The 17,376-nt window shown below is 48.1% G+C and overlaps 2 protein-coding genes and 1 long non-coding RNA gene across 3 annotated transcripts in view; all 3 read right to left on the bottom strand.

Annotated features, from left to right (window-relative positions):
- The window catches only part of LOC137914027 (gamma-interferon-inducible lysosomal thiol reductase-like), a 10,072-nt gene extending 4,478 nt beyond the window's left edge, over window positions 1–5,594 (bottom strand). The window contains exon 1 of the mRNA XM_068757646.1: window positions 5,481–5,594. Within this exon, the coding sequence (XP_068613747.1) occupies window positions 5,481–5,594 (114 nt within the window). The remainder of the gene's footprint in view (window positions 1–5,480) is intronic.
- A 4,955-nt stretch (window positions 5,595–10,549) lies between these two features.
- LOC137914018 (microtubule-associated serine/threonine-protein kinase 3-like) lies at window positions 10,550–15,172 on the bottom strand. The gene is given in 7 exon segments (XM_068757637.1): window positions 10,550–11,415; window positions 11,496–11,637; window positions 11,639–11,678; window positions 11,772–11,908; window positions 11,988–12,110; window positions 12,360–12,583; window positions 15,109–15,172. Coding segments are annotated over 7 exon segments (1,596 nt in total).
- Window positions 15,173–15,602: 430 nt separating this feature from the next.
- Window positions 15,603–16,699, bottom strand: LOC137914047 (uncharacterized). The gene is made up of 2 exons (XR_011106404.1): window positions 16,348–16,699; window positions 15,603–15,862 (listed from the first exon to the last, which is right to left on the bottom strand). It is a non-coding gene; the product is annotated as an uncharacterized lncRNA (long non-coding RNA).
- Window positions 16,700–17,376: the final 677 nt, after the last annotated feature.

Below are 17,376 nucleotides of genomic sequence, written 5' to 3'. Positions count from 1 at the left end.
CCTTCAAAAGATTCATGACTGCTTCTAAAAGCTGTTACATCTGAAAACAAGATTTTGAGGAAATAACGTCGTCTGTTTTCTCGATTGCTCTTCAACAGCTTGTTGAGATATTTTGCAATATTGTGATCGGGATGAAGTGGATTCTGGATCACTATCACTTTATTCAGGACTGTAAAACGTAGTTTTGGAAAGTATTTAATTTTCCAGATGTCATGAAAATTAACATTCAGCCATTCAAACTGTCGTCATGTTGGTGTCGGTGCTGACAGATAAAAGAATGATGGACACAGGAACACTTAACAGGCTTCTTTATCAGGTCCGCTGTTTGGGCCGCGCTGCAGCTTCCGTACAACAATGCGCATGCGCGCAGACAGAGCATGTGATTGGCAGAACACAGAACATCACAGCATGACGTCAGGTCCTGTAACATCTCCCTTTCCCAAGAAAGCCCAACAATATAAAATGAACTATAACTACTATGAACATGAACATAATACTATCGGCCTAACAAACAATGAACACAATGTGGCCCTTAAGTTCAGAGTGATCACCAGTTCAGTCTTTTCGGTGGCTTTGAAAGGCGTCCTGCCCTGGTGCGCCTCAGACCCTCCCCCAAACCTGTGCCAGAGCAGGCGGTGGGTGTGGAAGCAGCTGGGGGCCCCGTTGAGGGTCTATCCGGGCTTGACCCGGTCACAGTAGGTGAGCCAACCATCTCACCCTTCTCGGGACTAACAGCAGGTACAAACTCGCAGTCCCCATACCGCGGAACAGCCCCCAACTCTGCAACTCTAAGGTCCACCCTGTTGCGTCGATAAACAGAACCATCAATGTCCACGAGGTAAGACCTGGGGGCGACTTTGCTGAGACATGTTCCAGCTCTCCAGATACGTGAGGCGTCACCCGGAAGAGGCTTCATCAGACAGTCTCTCCCACCTCTAGCTCGGGCGAGACCCGCGCTGACCGGTCATAGCAGGATTTGGAGAGCTGCCTTCTGTGCTGTAACTTCTCCGTAACCCCTGTCACCACTGCCGGCTCAAGGAGTTTGCCAGTCACAGGAATGGACGTTTTAAGGCGACGAGACATCAGGCGCTGTGCAGGGCTGCTATCCATATTCTCTGTTGGAGTATTACGCCAGTGCAACACTGCCTTCCAGGGATCATTTCCATCCCGAGCAGTCTTGCGAAGCAGGTTCTTTGCAATCTTGACGGCTGATTCTGCCTTTCCATTTGCTTTGGGGTGCCGTGGAGAAGACGTCACGTGCTCAAACTCCCACTCTGAGGCAAAACGGGCAAATGCCGAGGTAAACTGGGGGCCATTGTCTGTGATGACCCTGTCTGGCTGTCCATGCCTCGCAAACTGAGCTTTGCAGCATTTAATTACTGTCCCTGCAGACAGATCAGGGAGGAGCTCAATCTCCCAGAAGTCAGAATAGTGATCGGCAATGAGTAGGTAATCCATGCGCCCATGACTGAAGCGGTCCATGCTCACTATCTGCCATGGCCTTGTAGGGAGCGGATGGGGCAGCATTGTCTCTTTTCGTTGGCTGTGTGCACACTCATTGCATGTTGTGCATGTGCTGACAAAGTCCTTGATTTCTGCATGCATGTTGGGCCAGTAGAGCGTTTCACAAGCCTGCCGATAACACGCCTCTCCCCCTATATGACTAGAGTGTATACGTGCTAGCATCTCTGGGCACAGTGCTTTGGGAACAATGACTCTCTGACCCCGGAACACAATCCCGTTTTGAACGCTGACTTCATCCCGATAGGGCCAGTATCCCCTGATAATGATCACCTGCTCTTTGAGATCCGGCCAGCCTACCATTACGATGGATCTCAGTCTCTGCAAACCCGCATCTCTTTCCGTGGCCTGCTTTATTTGCTCCAGGCGCTGGCCCGTTACGTTGAGGTAATCTGCTTGGTTCACATGCTGCAGGTCCTCCTGGAACCCCTCCAGAAAGCAGATCGCCTGCTGCTGGTAAAAGGTTCCTTTGCCTGCTGAGGGTGTCACTAATGAACATTTCTTGACCAGGTTTGTATACGACACAGAGACTGTAATTTTGGAGAGTCATTAGCATACCCTGAAGTCCTTTTGGAGCGCTGAGGAGAGGTTTGCTGAATATTGAAATCAGGGGCTTGTGGTCAGTTTCTGCTGTAATGGCACTGCGGCCGTACAAATAATAGTGGAATCTATGCAAAGACAATGCTGAGGCATTCTTTTTCAATCTGTGCATAATTTTGTTCAGTAGTCGTAAGCGCGCGTGAAGCAAATGCAATCGGCTGTCCCTCCTGCATGAGACAACAGCCAAGCCTGCTCTGACTAGCATCGCTCCAGATAGTTCCAGGCTTACTAACGTCATCGTAACGAAGCACTGGCATAGTTGTGGCCAGCGACTTAAGCTCTCGAATTGCTGCATCATGCTTGGGCAGCCAATGCCAGGGAGTGTCTTTGTCTAACGACAGTCGCAGCGGCTCAGACACTGGAAAGGTGGGGCATGACTTTGGACAGATCATTTGCAAACCCCACGGGTCGCTGCACTCCTTTTGCATCTGTAGGATTGGGCATGTCGACTATTGCCCTCACCTTTTCTGGATCAGGTTTGAGCTCTGTAGCTGAGAGAACATGGCCATGGAATTGAACTTCAGACATTTTGAATTGTAGCTTTTTTAGCCCTAGCCTCAGCTTAACTTCTCTGCAATGATTTAGCAGCGCAAGAAGTTTGGCGTCATGGTCAGCCTCTGCTTCCCCATCAGTCTCACCGCAGCCCACCACCAGAATGTCATCCGCAATGGGCTCGATGCCGGCTCGACCCGCCAGTAGCTCGTGCTGGTTTCTTTGATACACCTCAGGTGCAACAGACACACCAAAGGGCAGTTTCAGCCAGCGCTTCCTTCCCCATGGGGTCCAAAAAGTAGTCATGAAGCTGCTTTCTGTATCTAATTTGCATTGCAAAAAGGCATCTCTGGCATCAACCAATGTGAAAACCCTTGCTTTAGGCAGCTTGTATAGCACACCCTCTAGAGTCGGCATTGTGTAGTGAGAACGCCGCAGGGCTTTGTTCAGGAATTTAGGATCAAGACATATTCTCAGTTTGTTAGGTTTGCTCACTATGACCATGTTACTGATCCAGTCTGTTGGACCTGAAATGGGTGCCATGTGCCCCTCAGCCTCATACTTGTCAAGCTGGGCCTTAACTGCGGATTTCAGAGCAATGGGGACATTGCGGGGCGCACATTGCACCGGCTTTATGTCAGGATCTAGGTCAAAATGTACTTCCCCAGGCACTGCCTCCACTGGTGAATGAAGTACATCGCTGTACTTCCTAATCACACAGTCTTTTGTCAAATGCTGCGGTGGCAGCACAGCGTCCATACTAAGCGCATCATCTGGTATCATAACAGGTATGAAGCCCAGACGTTCACAGGTGTCACCGGACAAGAGAGGCAGCTGCCCTTTCATAACAACTTCAAATGTGAGCTTGTGCTTCTCTCCTCGAACCGTGCATTCTGTATCAAATATTCCAAGCGATTCAATAATCTCTCCCGAGTACAGTCTGAGGCTGGCATTTGCCTTGGGTGCGAGCCTCTTCTGATCTTTGAGCGTCATTATGTTACAGGTGGCTCCAGAGTCTAGCTGGCACCTCTGTGATTTGTTGTGCCTGAGCCGGGGATTGACCCTCTCAACCAATGCGCCACCGTCGCCCCTGTCGTATGCCCTTAGACCTTCAGCTCTGTTGCAGCAAGCCAGTCCAGTGTGTCATCGTCCAAGTCAATTAAGCCCTGATCACCATTTGGTGGGCGGTATGTGGGGCAGCTGGTCAGCACGTGGTCCACAGACTGTGATGGGTCCCCACTTCTGCATTGTTGCAGCAAAGCGTCCAACTCCTGTCCGCAGCCGGTTGAGGGTATTCCACTCCTTGTGGGGCAGGTCCTGGCCAGGGACATCTGTTGGATCCTCGATGCAGCGGTGGAGCCTGGATGGTACTGCCCCCTTCCACTGGTCCCTCCATCTGGCCTTCACCCAGGATTCCTTCGGTATGTCAGCTGGTGTCGTGTGAAGCAGTTCTTGGGCCTGTGTGGCAAAAGGGCGACGGGACTTGAGGCGGGTGTGATGTGGTGTCTCCATGACAACCTTGTGGAGAAGGTGGGATTCGCTCAGATGTGCCTTCCGAGCAATAGCTAGTATGGATGCCTCTCGCCTGATCTCTGCTGGGGCGATTCCAGCAAGGACCGGCAGCTGGTTGGTTGGAGTGGCACGTAGGCATCCGGAGACAGTCCGCAGTGTGCTGTTGAGTGCAGCATCCAGCTTATGGACATGAGGGCTACGGCTCCAGACTGGGACGTTGATGCTTTCTCCCTCAGCCTGGTCACAAAGGCATCTATTGACTCGCTCTCCTCTTGTTTGTAACATCCAAACAAGTATCTTTCGTAGATGATGTTTCTTGCCGGCTTGAAGTACCTCTCCAGGGCGTTCAGTATTGCTGCGGGATCCTCCCTCTGCTCCGCCGAGAGGTTGAGGTTGTGCTGGTACACATGCCTGCATTCACTGCCCAGAACGCTACGGAGCATTGCAGCCTGTATCCTCTCATCTTTCTCCGCTATTCCGGTCACAAGAATATAATCCTCAAATTCGGCATGAAAAACATCCCAATTGGCGCTCCAGTCACCCGTAAAGCTCATCGGAGACGGCGGAGGTATTTTGGCCGCCATTGCTACTGTGGTCACGGCGTTGGGCGATCCGTCTGCTTCGGATATGAATATCGCCAGCCGTCCGTATAGCAACACAAACTATGGTGGACCACTGATAGATCCCACTCCTGACACCATGTTGGTGTCGGTGCTGACAGATAAAAGGATGATGGACACAGGAACACTTAACAGGCTTCTTTATCAGGTCCGCTGTTTGGGCCGCGCTGCAGCTTCCGTACAACAATGCGCATGCGCGCAGACAGAGCATGTGATTGGCAGAACACAGAACATCACAGCATGACGTCAGGTCCTGTAACAATGTCTCTGTGGGGGTAGAATAATCAATAATGGCCAATAATAGTTACATTGATGACTGAAAAACTGCTGCGAATAAAAACGATGGTTTTTGAAAAACTCCAGCCAAAGTCACGATTTTTGAAAACCCTGTTTACGCGTCTGTAGCCGGAATTTTAGCTTTTCGAACGTCACTGCCTGCGACGAAAACTGCTCTAACTTCACAATGCTTTAAAAGCCCGGCTGCTGTAACATCCCGACGGTAGAGGGCGCCATCGCAATGCATCGCGAGACTGGATAGTGCTGAGTAAACACTCCTGAAGAAACTGTGTGTGTGACCATTAGAAAGTAGTTTTAGCAGAGCCGAGGGGGCGGAGTCTAACAGCGACGTGTTCACAAGACCTCAGTGATCCTGGCGGAGGGATTTAGAAAGCCCTCCGCCAGAAGACGGCATTCCAAACCGGATCTCCCTTCGCTGAGACGGACCGTCGCTCTTACCCCGCAGTGGAGGGCCGAGTCCACAGAGGAGCGCCCCCTCCCCGCAGGATGGGGGCATGACGAGGGCTGGACGTTAAACCAAATGACGAGAATCAGCAGCGTGGGCGCCTTCATGTCGGCCAGACCACGTGACGTCCCGCGGAACTGTAAACCCGGCACCGATCCTTCGTGCGAGGGAGTTCCCAAAATGTTGCGCTTGGCTCACGCGTCATACGATCAGGGTGACGTCACGTGTAAGGAGAGGACGTCCACGCGAAGGGATTTTCTACTTTATTTCTCCGCATAAATCAGTGATACATTTATAGATCCGAAGTGAATTAAGTTGGAAATGATGTAGTCAATAATCAATCAAATCACGTCATCTGAAGATGACGTCATCTCATCTCCCAAAACACAGTTTTACACCACTAGAGTAAAACTAGTGCTTTATTTTGAAGGATGATGAGCAACCTTCAAAGGAAATGATCAAACAAAAACGGTGAAATAGAAATGATTTAAAGCTTGAATGAGCCGTAAAAGGAATAACCGTCATTGATTATTGATTAGCTGTATGATTAAGTTTGCTCGATCTGGGTCTGTAGCACATCACATGCACGTTTTCTCTATCTTTAATCAAGATTGATACATTTTCTCCTGAAAAATGAGAGAACATGTTGAGAAATACTCTTGTATGTTACAGAACACATTTTCAAAAAGATGGCCACGCCCCTTGACCAGGGTCTGGATCTAAGCGTATTGGTCTCTTCCCACCCTCTGGATGATGCGTTTGTCGGAATATTATCGAAACTGCCCACGGTTACGTGGTTGTGTGTAGGCCCTCATTGGGAGGCTGTATAAGTACACAAGATGAGGAACTAAACCTGATCACATGATCAATCTAAGCATCCCTCAAAATTAAACACCAGCCTTCGGGTTAGCAGAATTACACTCAGAAAATATCGATTCCTCTCGTGTACAGGCCTCAACACAGTTTTACTTCCAACCAAATAAAGACTTCCTATAAAAAGACAGCACAAATTAGAGACTGTTTAATGAACTTTATGACAGTAGAGATGAGATCCCTTCTTCCTGGAACACATTAAACATTAAAATAATATCAACCCCTCGTTGTTTTCCTGCACTACAAACATAACGGTTAAACATTCATGCAACGTTACCGGCGAACGCGTCCTTCTGTGGGACAAAGAAAAGTCTCTCCAACATTCCACATCAAGCTTTTTTAGCAATATCCTCAAAATAGAATGATCTTAGTGATAGTGAAAATGGCCCAGCGTGGACGACTCGCGATGAGTGACCGTCCTCTCATAAAGGCATAACAAAACCAAAAACCACCCAGGAGTGAACTTCATTTCATACGGCTTTTATTATCTTAAAATCATTGCATCGGCCTACAGAACGAACCGTACAGGTGAGTGAGTGAACTCTGAACTCTGAACTTAAGCAAGCCGCACACGAGACAGAAAGGAAGAAGTGTCTGGACTCAAAACGCAAGTGGAGAGAAGAGGACCATTTGATTCGTGCGTAGAGGTCGGCCCGCCTCAACCTAGAGGCCTCCAATGGCTCCCTCTGGTGGAGAGTAGCTTCCTCTGACTGCCCCACTCAGCATGAGAAGGAAGCAGGAAGCAGGTTGATCATTATTCACTCTGCATTTAGAGCAGCAGATTAACCCAAAGAAACATGTTTCACTACAAGTCTAAGAAAAAACAAACTGATCTCGTGCGAGTTTTGTGCGATTCTTTCCAGCCAATTCTCGAATGGATTGTCGTTTGTTGGGTCTTGAACATTGAACTACTGAACACCAGTGAAATAGAATAGCCATTAAAATAATCAAACATCAGGCTGAAACGTGATGATGAAAGGAGAATCAGGGAAAAGAAAGTGCAGGTATTAGCATCAGCATATTTAAATGTAAATCACACACGAGGCGAGAATATAGTGGATACCTTTTGGTCTTCAAAGTTTAGCTAACCTACAGAGCACCTGCTTCAACATTTCATTTGAGTATCATTTGCTGCGTAGTGCAAAACCGACAAAACATCAGTCGCATGCAAGTCGTACGTCCAACAGTCGCATGCAAGTCGTACGTCCAACAGTCGCATGCAAGTCGTACGTCCAACAGTCGCATGCAAGTCGTACGTCCAACAGTCGTATGCAAGTTGTACGTCCAACAGTCGCATGCAAGTCGTACGTCCAACAGTCGCTTGCAAGTCGTACGTCCAACAGTCGCATGCAAGTCATACGTCCAACAGTCGCTTGCAAGTCGTACGTCCAACAGTCGCTTGCAAGTCGTACGCCCAACAGTCGCATGCAAGTCGTACGTCCAACAGTCGCATGCAAGTCGTACGTCCAACAGTTGCATGCAAGTCGTACGTCCAACAGTCGCATGCAAGTCGTACGTCCAACAGTCGCATGCAAGTCGTACATCCAACAGTCGCATGCAAGTCGTAGGTCCAACAGTCGCATGCAAGTCGTACATCCAACAGTCGCATGCAAGTCGTAGGTCCAACAGTCGCATGCTCAGGAAGTGATCACTTGGAGTTAGGTGGATAAAGGTATGCTTTTTACTCCTAAATATTGTTTTCAGACCAGCACCTACTCACAAATCAGTTAAAAATGACTAACCATTATTACAAACTCTGCTTCATACATAAATACGATTTATTTTCATTGAGCCAACAATGAGTGGTGCCTTTTTAAATCTTTGAGAACTTTCTTAACGGCTCGTGTTAAAGGTCGTGGTCGGCTGAAACCTTCCCGGCCGACGTTGGGTGGGAGGCCGAGAACGATCTGGACAAATTGCCAGTTTATCGCAGATTGGTTGGCAACAAACAATCTCACTCACCGAATTCACCGACCAGTTCTGAAGGAACTAAAGTACCCAGCGCAGTGCAGAGACGACCACTACTCCAAAGAAGGGTCACATAGGAACGCTGCAAACCTGAAAACAGAAGTGATTGAGGGACAAATGGAAAATGAATGAATATTTTAGTCCCAGACTTCTCGGTTCCTTTGCAATTCATTTATTTCAAGCACTGTAAAGACAATTAAAAAATAATGTCAAGCCAGTCTGCATCTTGTACTCGCATAGTAGGAATTTCACAAAGGCCTGTTTAAGAATATGAGGCTGACTAGAGATAGATACAAACCCAATAACCATCGACCAACAGTGAGAAATCAAAGTGATGCTTCATGCGGCGTCCAGAAATGATGACATGATAGCACATCATGAATTTATCTAGTAGGGGTACACAATAAATTAAAATCCTAAGAACACAGACGTATATTGCATCATGTATTCAGAGAGAACTTTTATCACTGAATACAAGTTTTATTCCAGAGTACATGAAACAAACTTTGAATGTGAACCTGCAGGGATCTCAGACTCGCGGCCCGCAGGACGATATGAAAGTTTAAGGTTAATGCAGCCTGCCAGGTTTATATGAATTTAAAAAAAAGGATTCAATGATGAACTCAAGAATGTCTTGAGTTTTCGATTGTTAAAAATGATGAAAAGAGGGTAATATTTAAAAATGTCCTCAAAGCCACTTTTTTCAGACAATTGGAAAAGTAAGCCCGACCTCGCCCAGACTTTGCCTCCTGCGGCCCCCCAGGTAATTTGAGCTCGAGACCCCTGCTTTAGCCACTGTTCCGAGACTGAGTGATCACAAAATCACAAACGCAGGCTTTTGGAGAACTACGAACATTGGCATCGTACCAAATTCATATAAAATACATATAGAAGAATTCTGGTAGTTGGTGCAAAGGAAAAAAATCATAAATGCTTGAAACTACAATATAAAAAGGTAAATTAAAGAATACATATCTGGGGGGGGGGGGGGGGGTCCAAAAACTCTCTGATCAAAACATTAATGCTAGATCAAATGGGTGATGAATGATCAAATTAAAGAATTCCACATCCTTTCAACCCCCTCCCAAGAGATCCTTAATAATGTGGGAACATCACACTGGGATGTGAAACATGCACAACTGATAACATGAGATTAAATCCTGCCACACTAAGTCCACCTACCCTTAATAGGTCACTTTCAAATGACCTCCATCAGCTGTTATAAGGTCCATTGTTTATACAGCATACACTAACGGCATCGTCATCGCTGCTGCAACGCGACGAGTCCCACATGAAAACGTACCCTTTCCTTCATCTAAGGGCCTCTGGCTGAATTCACCGTCAGTTTTTACCCACAATAATTTAACAAAACCACAGAAATCCACAAACATATTTACAATAGAACGTAAACATTCATCCATCACACGTATATTCTTTTTTTTTTCTGACACCATGCAGACGGTGTGAAGGACATCCTGAAAACACGACGACACGCTTCAGGACAGACGACGGAAGGAGCTGGACGGAGGCTCGATTCAACCCGGCTACGAGACGTAAAGAGGTTTCTACTACACATCCATGTTACGTTATGATACAAACCACCACTAGAGGAGTGTCAGCACGCACACGCACGCACACGCACACACACACGCACACAGACAGCAGGTAGAATTAGAGCGCATGCATGCATGAAACTTCTTGTGTACGAGAGTACCTCTATTTAAATTCGTTCCCATGGCTGAACTGTGCTTTACCACAGCCGTGATTCCAGGTATTGACGTTCAGGACCAGCGAGTCCAGGCAGCGCAGGATATTTGCCCATATTTGTGTAATTCGTGACATTGCTTACGCCTCTCTAGGAAGTCACTGAGGTACAAAACAAACCGTCCGACATCAGCGAGCCTTTGTGTGATATTTGTTTCGTGCGATTCCACAACAATGAACGACCGAAGGAATCCAAAGATTTGTTTTTTAGCAAATGAAACAAGGAAACAAGGTGAGGATATAAAGTCATAAATAAGTTTCATCATTTGAAACTTTTTTTTTGCCACAGTGATTTGCCAGTCCAGAGAGAAAACAAGCGACCCCAAAGCGAACATCGTCTGGCCGTCATTTCGTATGTATTGCTGAGAAATATCGATCAGCAGCCGCTTGTGATTATCTGGGATTCGGTCACAGATTTCTGGGCCTTCGTGTCCGAGCAGGTCCCGAGTCCGACTGACTAAAACGTTGCTTTGTCCTTTGACTGGGCTTTCTGCTGTGCCATTCCCCGTGATCCTCTCCCTTCCAGGTCAACGCTGCATTCGGATTGGGCCGACCCGGCGTTGACCCGGGATGCCTTCGACGCATCCGTTGGGCCGTGTGCCGCCTCCCTCTCCTCCGTGTTATCAAAACTCGTTTCCTGCACGGCCTCCTGTTTCTTGAAGGAGTCCCTTCGCTCAGACAGCGCCAGCTTCCTCATCACCACCACCTCTTTGTGGTGTGGTGAGAGGTGGTTGCCACCGCGGTGTTGAGGGGGGGCAGTGGAGCGGGGGTGCTCGCTGCCCGCGCCGACGGCGTCCTGGTGGCTTCTCTGCCCTCCTCTGTACAGACCCTGGCGGCCGTGCTCGCCAACACAGATAAACCCGGTCAGTGTGTCCCCCTCTCCATCCCCCAGAACCCCCCCTTCAGACAGAGGCACCTCCATGGTGTGGCGGCGGGTGCCGTAGGCCTTCCTGTCGCCGTGGAGCCCCACTGTCGTCTTTTCTCCTCCCGTCAGTTTTTCTGCCGATTGGACCCTCTTGAGGAGCGGCGAGCGTGGCGTTTCTGCACTGCGGGGACGCACCGAGTGGCGAGCAACGGTCGGAGGGGATAGCGTCTTGCCATGGAACCCCTGCAGGGATTTGGGGGTACTGGGGAGACAGGATGGGGAACATTGAGGAGAGAGGGGCTGAGGAGGTGGGATGCAGGCCAGTGGCGAAGGAGGGATGCTGCTGGTGGACTTGCAGCGTCCAGCTTTAGTGTAACGACCCAAAACATGAAGGGAACTGGGACGGGCCTGTGGTACAGGCGAGTTAGGGGAGCTGGAGCAAGGAGAAGAACTGGAATCTGGCCAAAGGGGACAGAAGGAAAAACAGTTACGCTGCATCAAAGAGAACGGGGGTCGGTAACATGGGACGGTGACCTACCGCCAGAGTGGTCAGGAGCGGGGGAGCGACAAGGCGTGCACGGCCCAGGCGAGAGGCTTTGGGTCGGGGATCCGGACAGGCTGTCACTGGACGACTGGTGGAACCCTGATGAGAAGCTGCGGCTGCTCTGCATGGGGGGGGGGCGTGTGCTTGGACAGCTTCTTCAAGATGCTGCGCCGCCGGCTGGGCGAGTCGAGAGGAGTCGAGAGGAGTCGAGAGGAGTCGAGAACAGCGTCCGCGGTGCGACTCCTCCACGGCGGCTGTTACATCACGTACCTGTCCTGGCCGTCCCTCCGCCTGCTCTTCTTGCTGCGTCGGGCCATCTTGGCCTTGTAGCTGATCTTCCTGGCTGGACCCACCTTGATGGACGTGTTCTCCAGCGCGGTGGTCTGCAGGGTCACTCTGTTGCAGCTCTGTCGGAGCAGATAGAAAACATCAATGAAGGCCAGAAACACATTTACGTTTTTATTTAGATCCACTTTATCAATGTACCTTGAGCAAGAGCTCCACAACCTCAGTGTGGACGAGTCCCTGGACAGACTCCCCGTTGACGTGCGTGATGAGGTCACCGGCCCTCAGTCCTGCCTCATGTGCTGGACTGCCATCCTCAACACACTGCAGACACAAATCATTAACCGCCAATCAAAATAACAAGTCAAGCAACGACCGGATCAATCGCTATTATGCCAGAAAGGCATCGTCAGAGAAGTACAAGAAGCTGAAACACGTGAATACTATCAAATAAAACCTGCAGACGAGATGGTTTTAATGTTTCTATTCGTGTGATCATCGAACTGTAAACGTGCTGAATATACAGAAATGTCCCTTCATGGTAGTGTCCATCAGCTTCAGGGGGACACTTACCCAGACCATGTGGTGAACAGTGTAGACGTCGCTGTCCCCCATGTAGACTCTGATAGCTCGCAGCGTGAAGCCAAACCTCTTCCCAGAGCTGTGGATGACCACCGGGGGCCGGAGGCAGCCGATGCTGACGGACAGATCCCGGCTGGGGGACGAATCTCTGGACGAAGGATTGGATGACAGGGACAGGGACGATTTGGGGCTAGAAGGAGGTCCTGCAGAATTATCTGGAGGGGAATAGAACAGAGTCTTTATAGAGCTGCAGGGTTATGATTGGTACAATTTTCCAGTAGTCACCATCTTGAATTATAATCATGTAAAATATTCTACTGTGAATAGTTAAAACATATAAAACAGTAAGAGAAATAATAGTAATCTGAGCCACAGATCTAGTACTACTACTAAGTACTACTACTACTGTACTTTCGTCTTGTCACAGCAAATCAACGTTCTCCACCTCACCCTGTCCTTTGCATCGTCCTCCCCAACACCAGCCACTCATGTCCTCCCTCACTACGTCCATGTGTCTTCTCCTGGGTCGTCCTCTAGTCCTGTCCTTTGCATCGTCCTCCCCAACACCAGCCACTCTCATGTCCTCCCTCACTACGTCCACGTCTCTTCTCCTGGGTCGTCCTCTAGTCCTGTCCTTTGCATCGTCCTCCCCAACACCAGCCACTCTCATGTCCTCCCTCACTACGTCCATGTCTCTTCTCCTGGGTCGTCCTCTAGTCCTGTCCTTTGCATCGTCCTCCCCAACACCAGCCACTCTCATGTCCTCCCTCACTACGTCCATGTCTCTTCTCCTGGGTCGTCCTCTAGCCCTGTCCTTTGCATCGTCCTCCCCAACACCAGCCACTCTCATGTCCTCCCTCACTACGTCCATGTGTCTTCTCCTGGGTCGTCCTCTAGTCCTGTCCTTTGCATCGTCCTCCCCAACACCAGCCACTCTCATGTCCTCCCTCACTACGTCCATGTCTCTTCTCCTGGGTCGTCCTCTAGCCCTGTCCTCTGCATCGTCCTCCCCAACACCAGCCACTCTCATGTCCTCCCTCACTACGTCCATGTCTCTTCTCCTGGGTCGTCCTCTAGTCCTGTCCTTTGCATCGTCCTCCCCAACACCAGCCACTCTCATGTCCTCCCTCACTACGTCCATGTCTCTTCTCCTGGGTCGTCCTCTAGTCCTGTCCTTTGCATCGTCCTCCCCAACACCAGCCACTCTCATGTCCTCCCTCACTACGTCCATGTCTCTTCTCCTGGGTCGTCCTCTAGTCCTGTCCTTTGCATCGTCCTCCCCAACACCAGCCACTCTCATGTCCTCCCTCACTACGTCCATGTCTCTTCTCCTGGGTGGACCTCTAGTCCTGTTCCCTGGCAGCTCCAGGGAACAGGAATACGAGATACATGCAATCTAGAGATGAGAACCTGTGAATCACATTTGTCATTTTCAAACGGGGGTGAGGGGCGGTGTCACCAGGCCATTATTTGTTGTTTTCTTGTCAGGAATATTTATTTAAAAAAAAATAATATGATGGTTTTTGAGATCTTGTTATGATTATGTTACTGTTTGTGTTCACTGTAATATTAACCTTTTTTTTGTAATGTGTGCCTCTTCTATTTACATTTCCTCCTTTCCTTTATTTGTTTCGTGTGTGTCGTATGTGCTGAGACGACGAAGCGAAGTACTGGAAGCTGTCTTCACCAGAAATGGAAGAAGCAAATAACCGGCGAGCTGCTGCAGAAGAGCCAACATTGAGTTCTAATTATTTCTTGTCATTGATTGGTTGGAGCGCACCGACCTGTTCATAGGCCATAAACTTAATGGCCGATTCAGGAGCAATCTTGAGGACATTGATCCCATTTCCCCTCCAGAGTGAGAACACGCCTCCTTCCTTGATCATTGCCCTCAGTCCAGACCAGAGATTCATTCCTTGAGATTTAGAACCATGTACCTGAATGCAAAAACAAGTCAATCATCTGAGTACAGTGGGTACAGATACAAGCTGCCAAACTGAGCTAGTTCAACAGGAAGGGGGTGCGAGGTGAGGTCCTTTATCAGGTTCAGGTCGGTGATGGCCCTGGGCAAAAAGCAGTTTTCCAGCCTTGAGGTGCGAGCTTTAGTTTAAAGGCTCTATAGTTGGTGACAGCCCAGAACCATTCAGTTTGACCACCAATAGGGTCATTTGCTTATTTTCATTTGTTTAAATGTAACCGTTAGATAAAGAACAGCCCCATCTGGTGGGCAGCGATGTTGTGCGCTCTGAAGGTATCGTGATGTCACTAAGTCAAGAGGTGGAGCCATGAACGTTATAAATAAACTTGTTCCGGGAAGCGGAAACAGTTGGTTGGAGGAAGCGCGCCGGACCAGCCGGTCCGGGCAGCGTGAGAGAAAATAGAAGCCTGGTGTCCGCCTGTTTCAATTCGGTGCGTTTGTAAATTAATATCACAATGTTAGAGACTTAATCTCTAACAACCACTCAGTTCCGAGGTGTGAATCAGCCTCGGTCATCCTCGCTGGCGGCTCAAACACTCTTAACGTCAGCTCCTCTAACCGTTTGTTTCACCGTCTCGACAGACAAAAACTCTCCGAGCACAAATGAGAAAAGCTTTGAGACAGCCCTTCACAAAAGTGTAATCGTGAACTTTGTGAAATGACCCACCTGCAGGAAGACTTTTAGACGGTGCAATGGTGCAGTGCCTGTTCGGGACACAGCGCCTGCCATCGCCCCAGCAACCAGCTGCTTCCACACCAGACCTGAGCGCCGCTCACGCTCTGAGAACTCGTCTGGCACAGTCAGATGTTCTCCGATGTCAAACATCTGTGGCACCAGGAGAAATGTAAAGGACAACTTGTACCGGTATATCTTCCAGGTGGCCTTTAATCATTTGTATTGTCGAATTCTCTGCAGGTTACAACTGAATGCATCACGTTTTCACTATAAAAAAAGAAGCAAGCTTTTTCATATGTCTTCTATCTGATCCTTTCTGTTCCAGTTTTGTTATGTCCTGATCAGGGTTATAATAGTTTTGGATTTTTAATTCTAGTTTAGTTTTAGTTAGTTTTGAATTTGTTTTCTCTAATTCAGTTAGTTTTAGTTAGTTTTTAGAGTGGATTTGTTAGTTTTTATTAGTTTTAGTTTTGTTTTTATTAGTTTAATTTCGTTTTTATTAGTTTTAGTTTTTTATACTTTCAGTTATTTGTCAGATGCAGGATTAAAATATAATAAAATAATACAAATCAACAAAAGATAACATATAAAACATTTATTCAGTAATTTTAAACAACCAACCGTAACAGTCCGCAGCATAGCTGCTAACGTGCTACAATCTCAGACTTAATACTTCATTTGCCGCTGATGATTTGCTCTCAGCGTGGACAAGCTTTCTGGCTCTTGATATCAGCGAGTCAGTATTTGGGTCTTCAGGCAGCGTTCAGGGTGAGCTGAAGGGTGAGAGCCAGACATGGATCCTCTGGAACTTGTTGGTTTTTGCATCTGGCAGGTCAAGCTCTGAGCAAAAAGAAAAAACAAATGTAAACCACACAAAGAATAGTACAGTCTAATAATTATTCATGAATTACGACTGTCTGTAATAACCCTTGTTTTTACAGCAGGGATAATAACGTTACTCGTTTCATGATGTTTAATTTCTTACACTGTTAGCACCCTAAACTAGTTTCCCCAGGATAACACATTTAATGTTGTATATTTATAATGAAGCCCAATATTAGATCTGAAATCATGACATGACAATAACGATGATGTCAGTGTGACAATTATACATTTCAGGTTTTAGCGGATGGAGGCTCCAACATTTGTGATTGGCATTTTAGGTTTTGGATCAGAATGAGTAAAACAAATAATTTATTTCATCTCCTTTTGGGACTTTATGGGGTTTTAATATCAATTAAAGTTTACAACACTGATTATTGTTACATTTTATATCAGCATAAAAGGTCAACAAGACTAATGTATTTGGGACTAGAACCACTCACCAACGTGTTCAGTGTCCTCGTCGTCCGTCTCTGATCCAATCCACGGTTCATCAAGACCATCTCCAGGGCCTCCTGGCTGAGGGGGGCTCCATCGGGGGGCTCCTCACTTTGGGCTTGGCTCCAAGCAGCTCATCTTCTTCTCATGTCTCATTAATGCAGCGAGCCGTGCCCCCCCAGTGTGTGTGTGTGTGGGGGGGGGGGGGGGGGGCTCCAGTCGGTGCAGGTTAAAAGCAGCCCGTTATTGTTGTCTCCTTCGCGGTGCTAACTGCTAGCCGGGGGGCTGCTTCTGTTACGGGGGGGGGCTAATCGCTGTTAGCTTTCTTGTTTCCCTCCGTCGTAATAAACACATTCCACATGGGGCTGGAGCGCTCGGCGCTTCCTGCCGGCTTCCGTCGGAAGTGACGTCACCAACCCGATTCTCAACGATTAGTGACGGGAACAGCCGGACGGAGCCGCCAGCACGCGTAACTCCTCGAGCAAAATAAATCAATTTCAAAATCGATTAAAACGAAAACGAAGAGATTAGTGTCTTTAATTTTTATTAGTTTTAGTTAGTTTTGTGAACGGACAATACCGTTTTAGTTAGTTTTCGTGTTCTATTTTAATTATCGTTTTTATTAGTTCTAGTTAACGAAAATGTTTTTTCAATTCTAGTTTTCGTTTTTTCGTTAGTTTTCGTTAACTATAATAACCCTGGTCCTGATCTTTTTTCAGAATAGTTTTTATTTATTTAGTTCTATTTTATTTTTATTTTATTTTGTATTTTTATTTTTGTTTATGTGGCCATATGTAGTCTCCCTCCGTGCCACTGAGGGGCGCTATGCGGTGGTGTAGGTTCGCCCCTCAATGGCCGGCATATACTTCCTGTAGCTGCGCGCGCATCCACACCTCTTCCGGGTTACTCATGGGCTGTCGTGGCGTGACGGACGCGAATGAATGACCATCTGCGCGCGGGATTTGTTGTCAGAGCAGCTGATCGGTGATAGAGCTGAGGCGCGGGCTGGCCTGCTCGTCTGATCTCCGGTGAAA

The sequence above is a fragment of the Brachionichthys hirsutus genome, unplaced genomic scaffold, assembly GCF_040956055.1.
Source record: "Brachionichthys hirsutus isolate HB-005 unplaced genomic scaffold, CSIRO-AGI_Bhir_v1 contig_261, whole genome shotgun sequence".
NCBI classification, from domain to species: Eukaryota; Metazoa; Chordata; class Actinopteri; order Lophiiformes; family Brachionichthyidae; genus Brachionichthys; species Brachionichthys hirsutus.
This window is presented reverse-complemented; position numbering and strand designations above follow the sequence as displayed.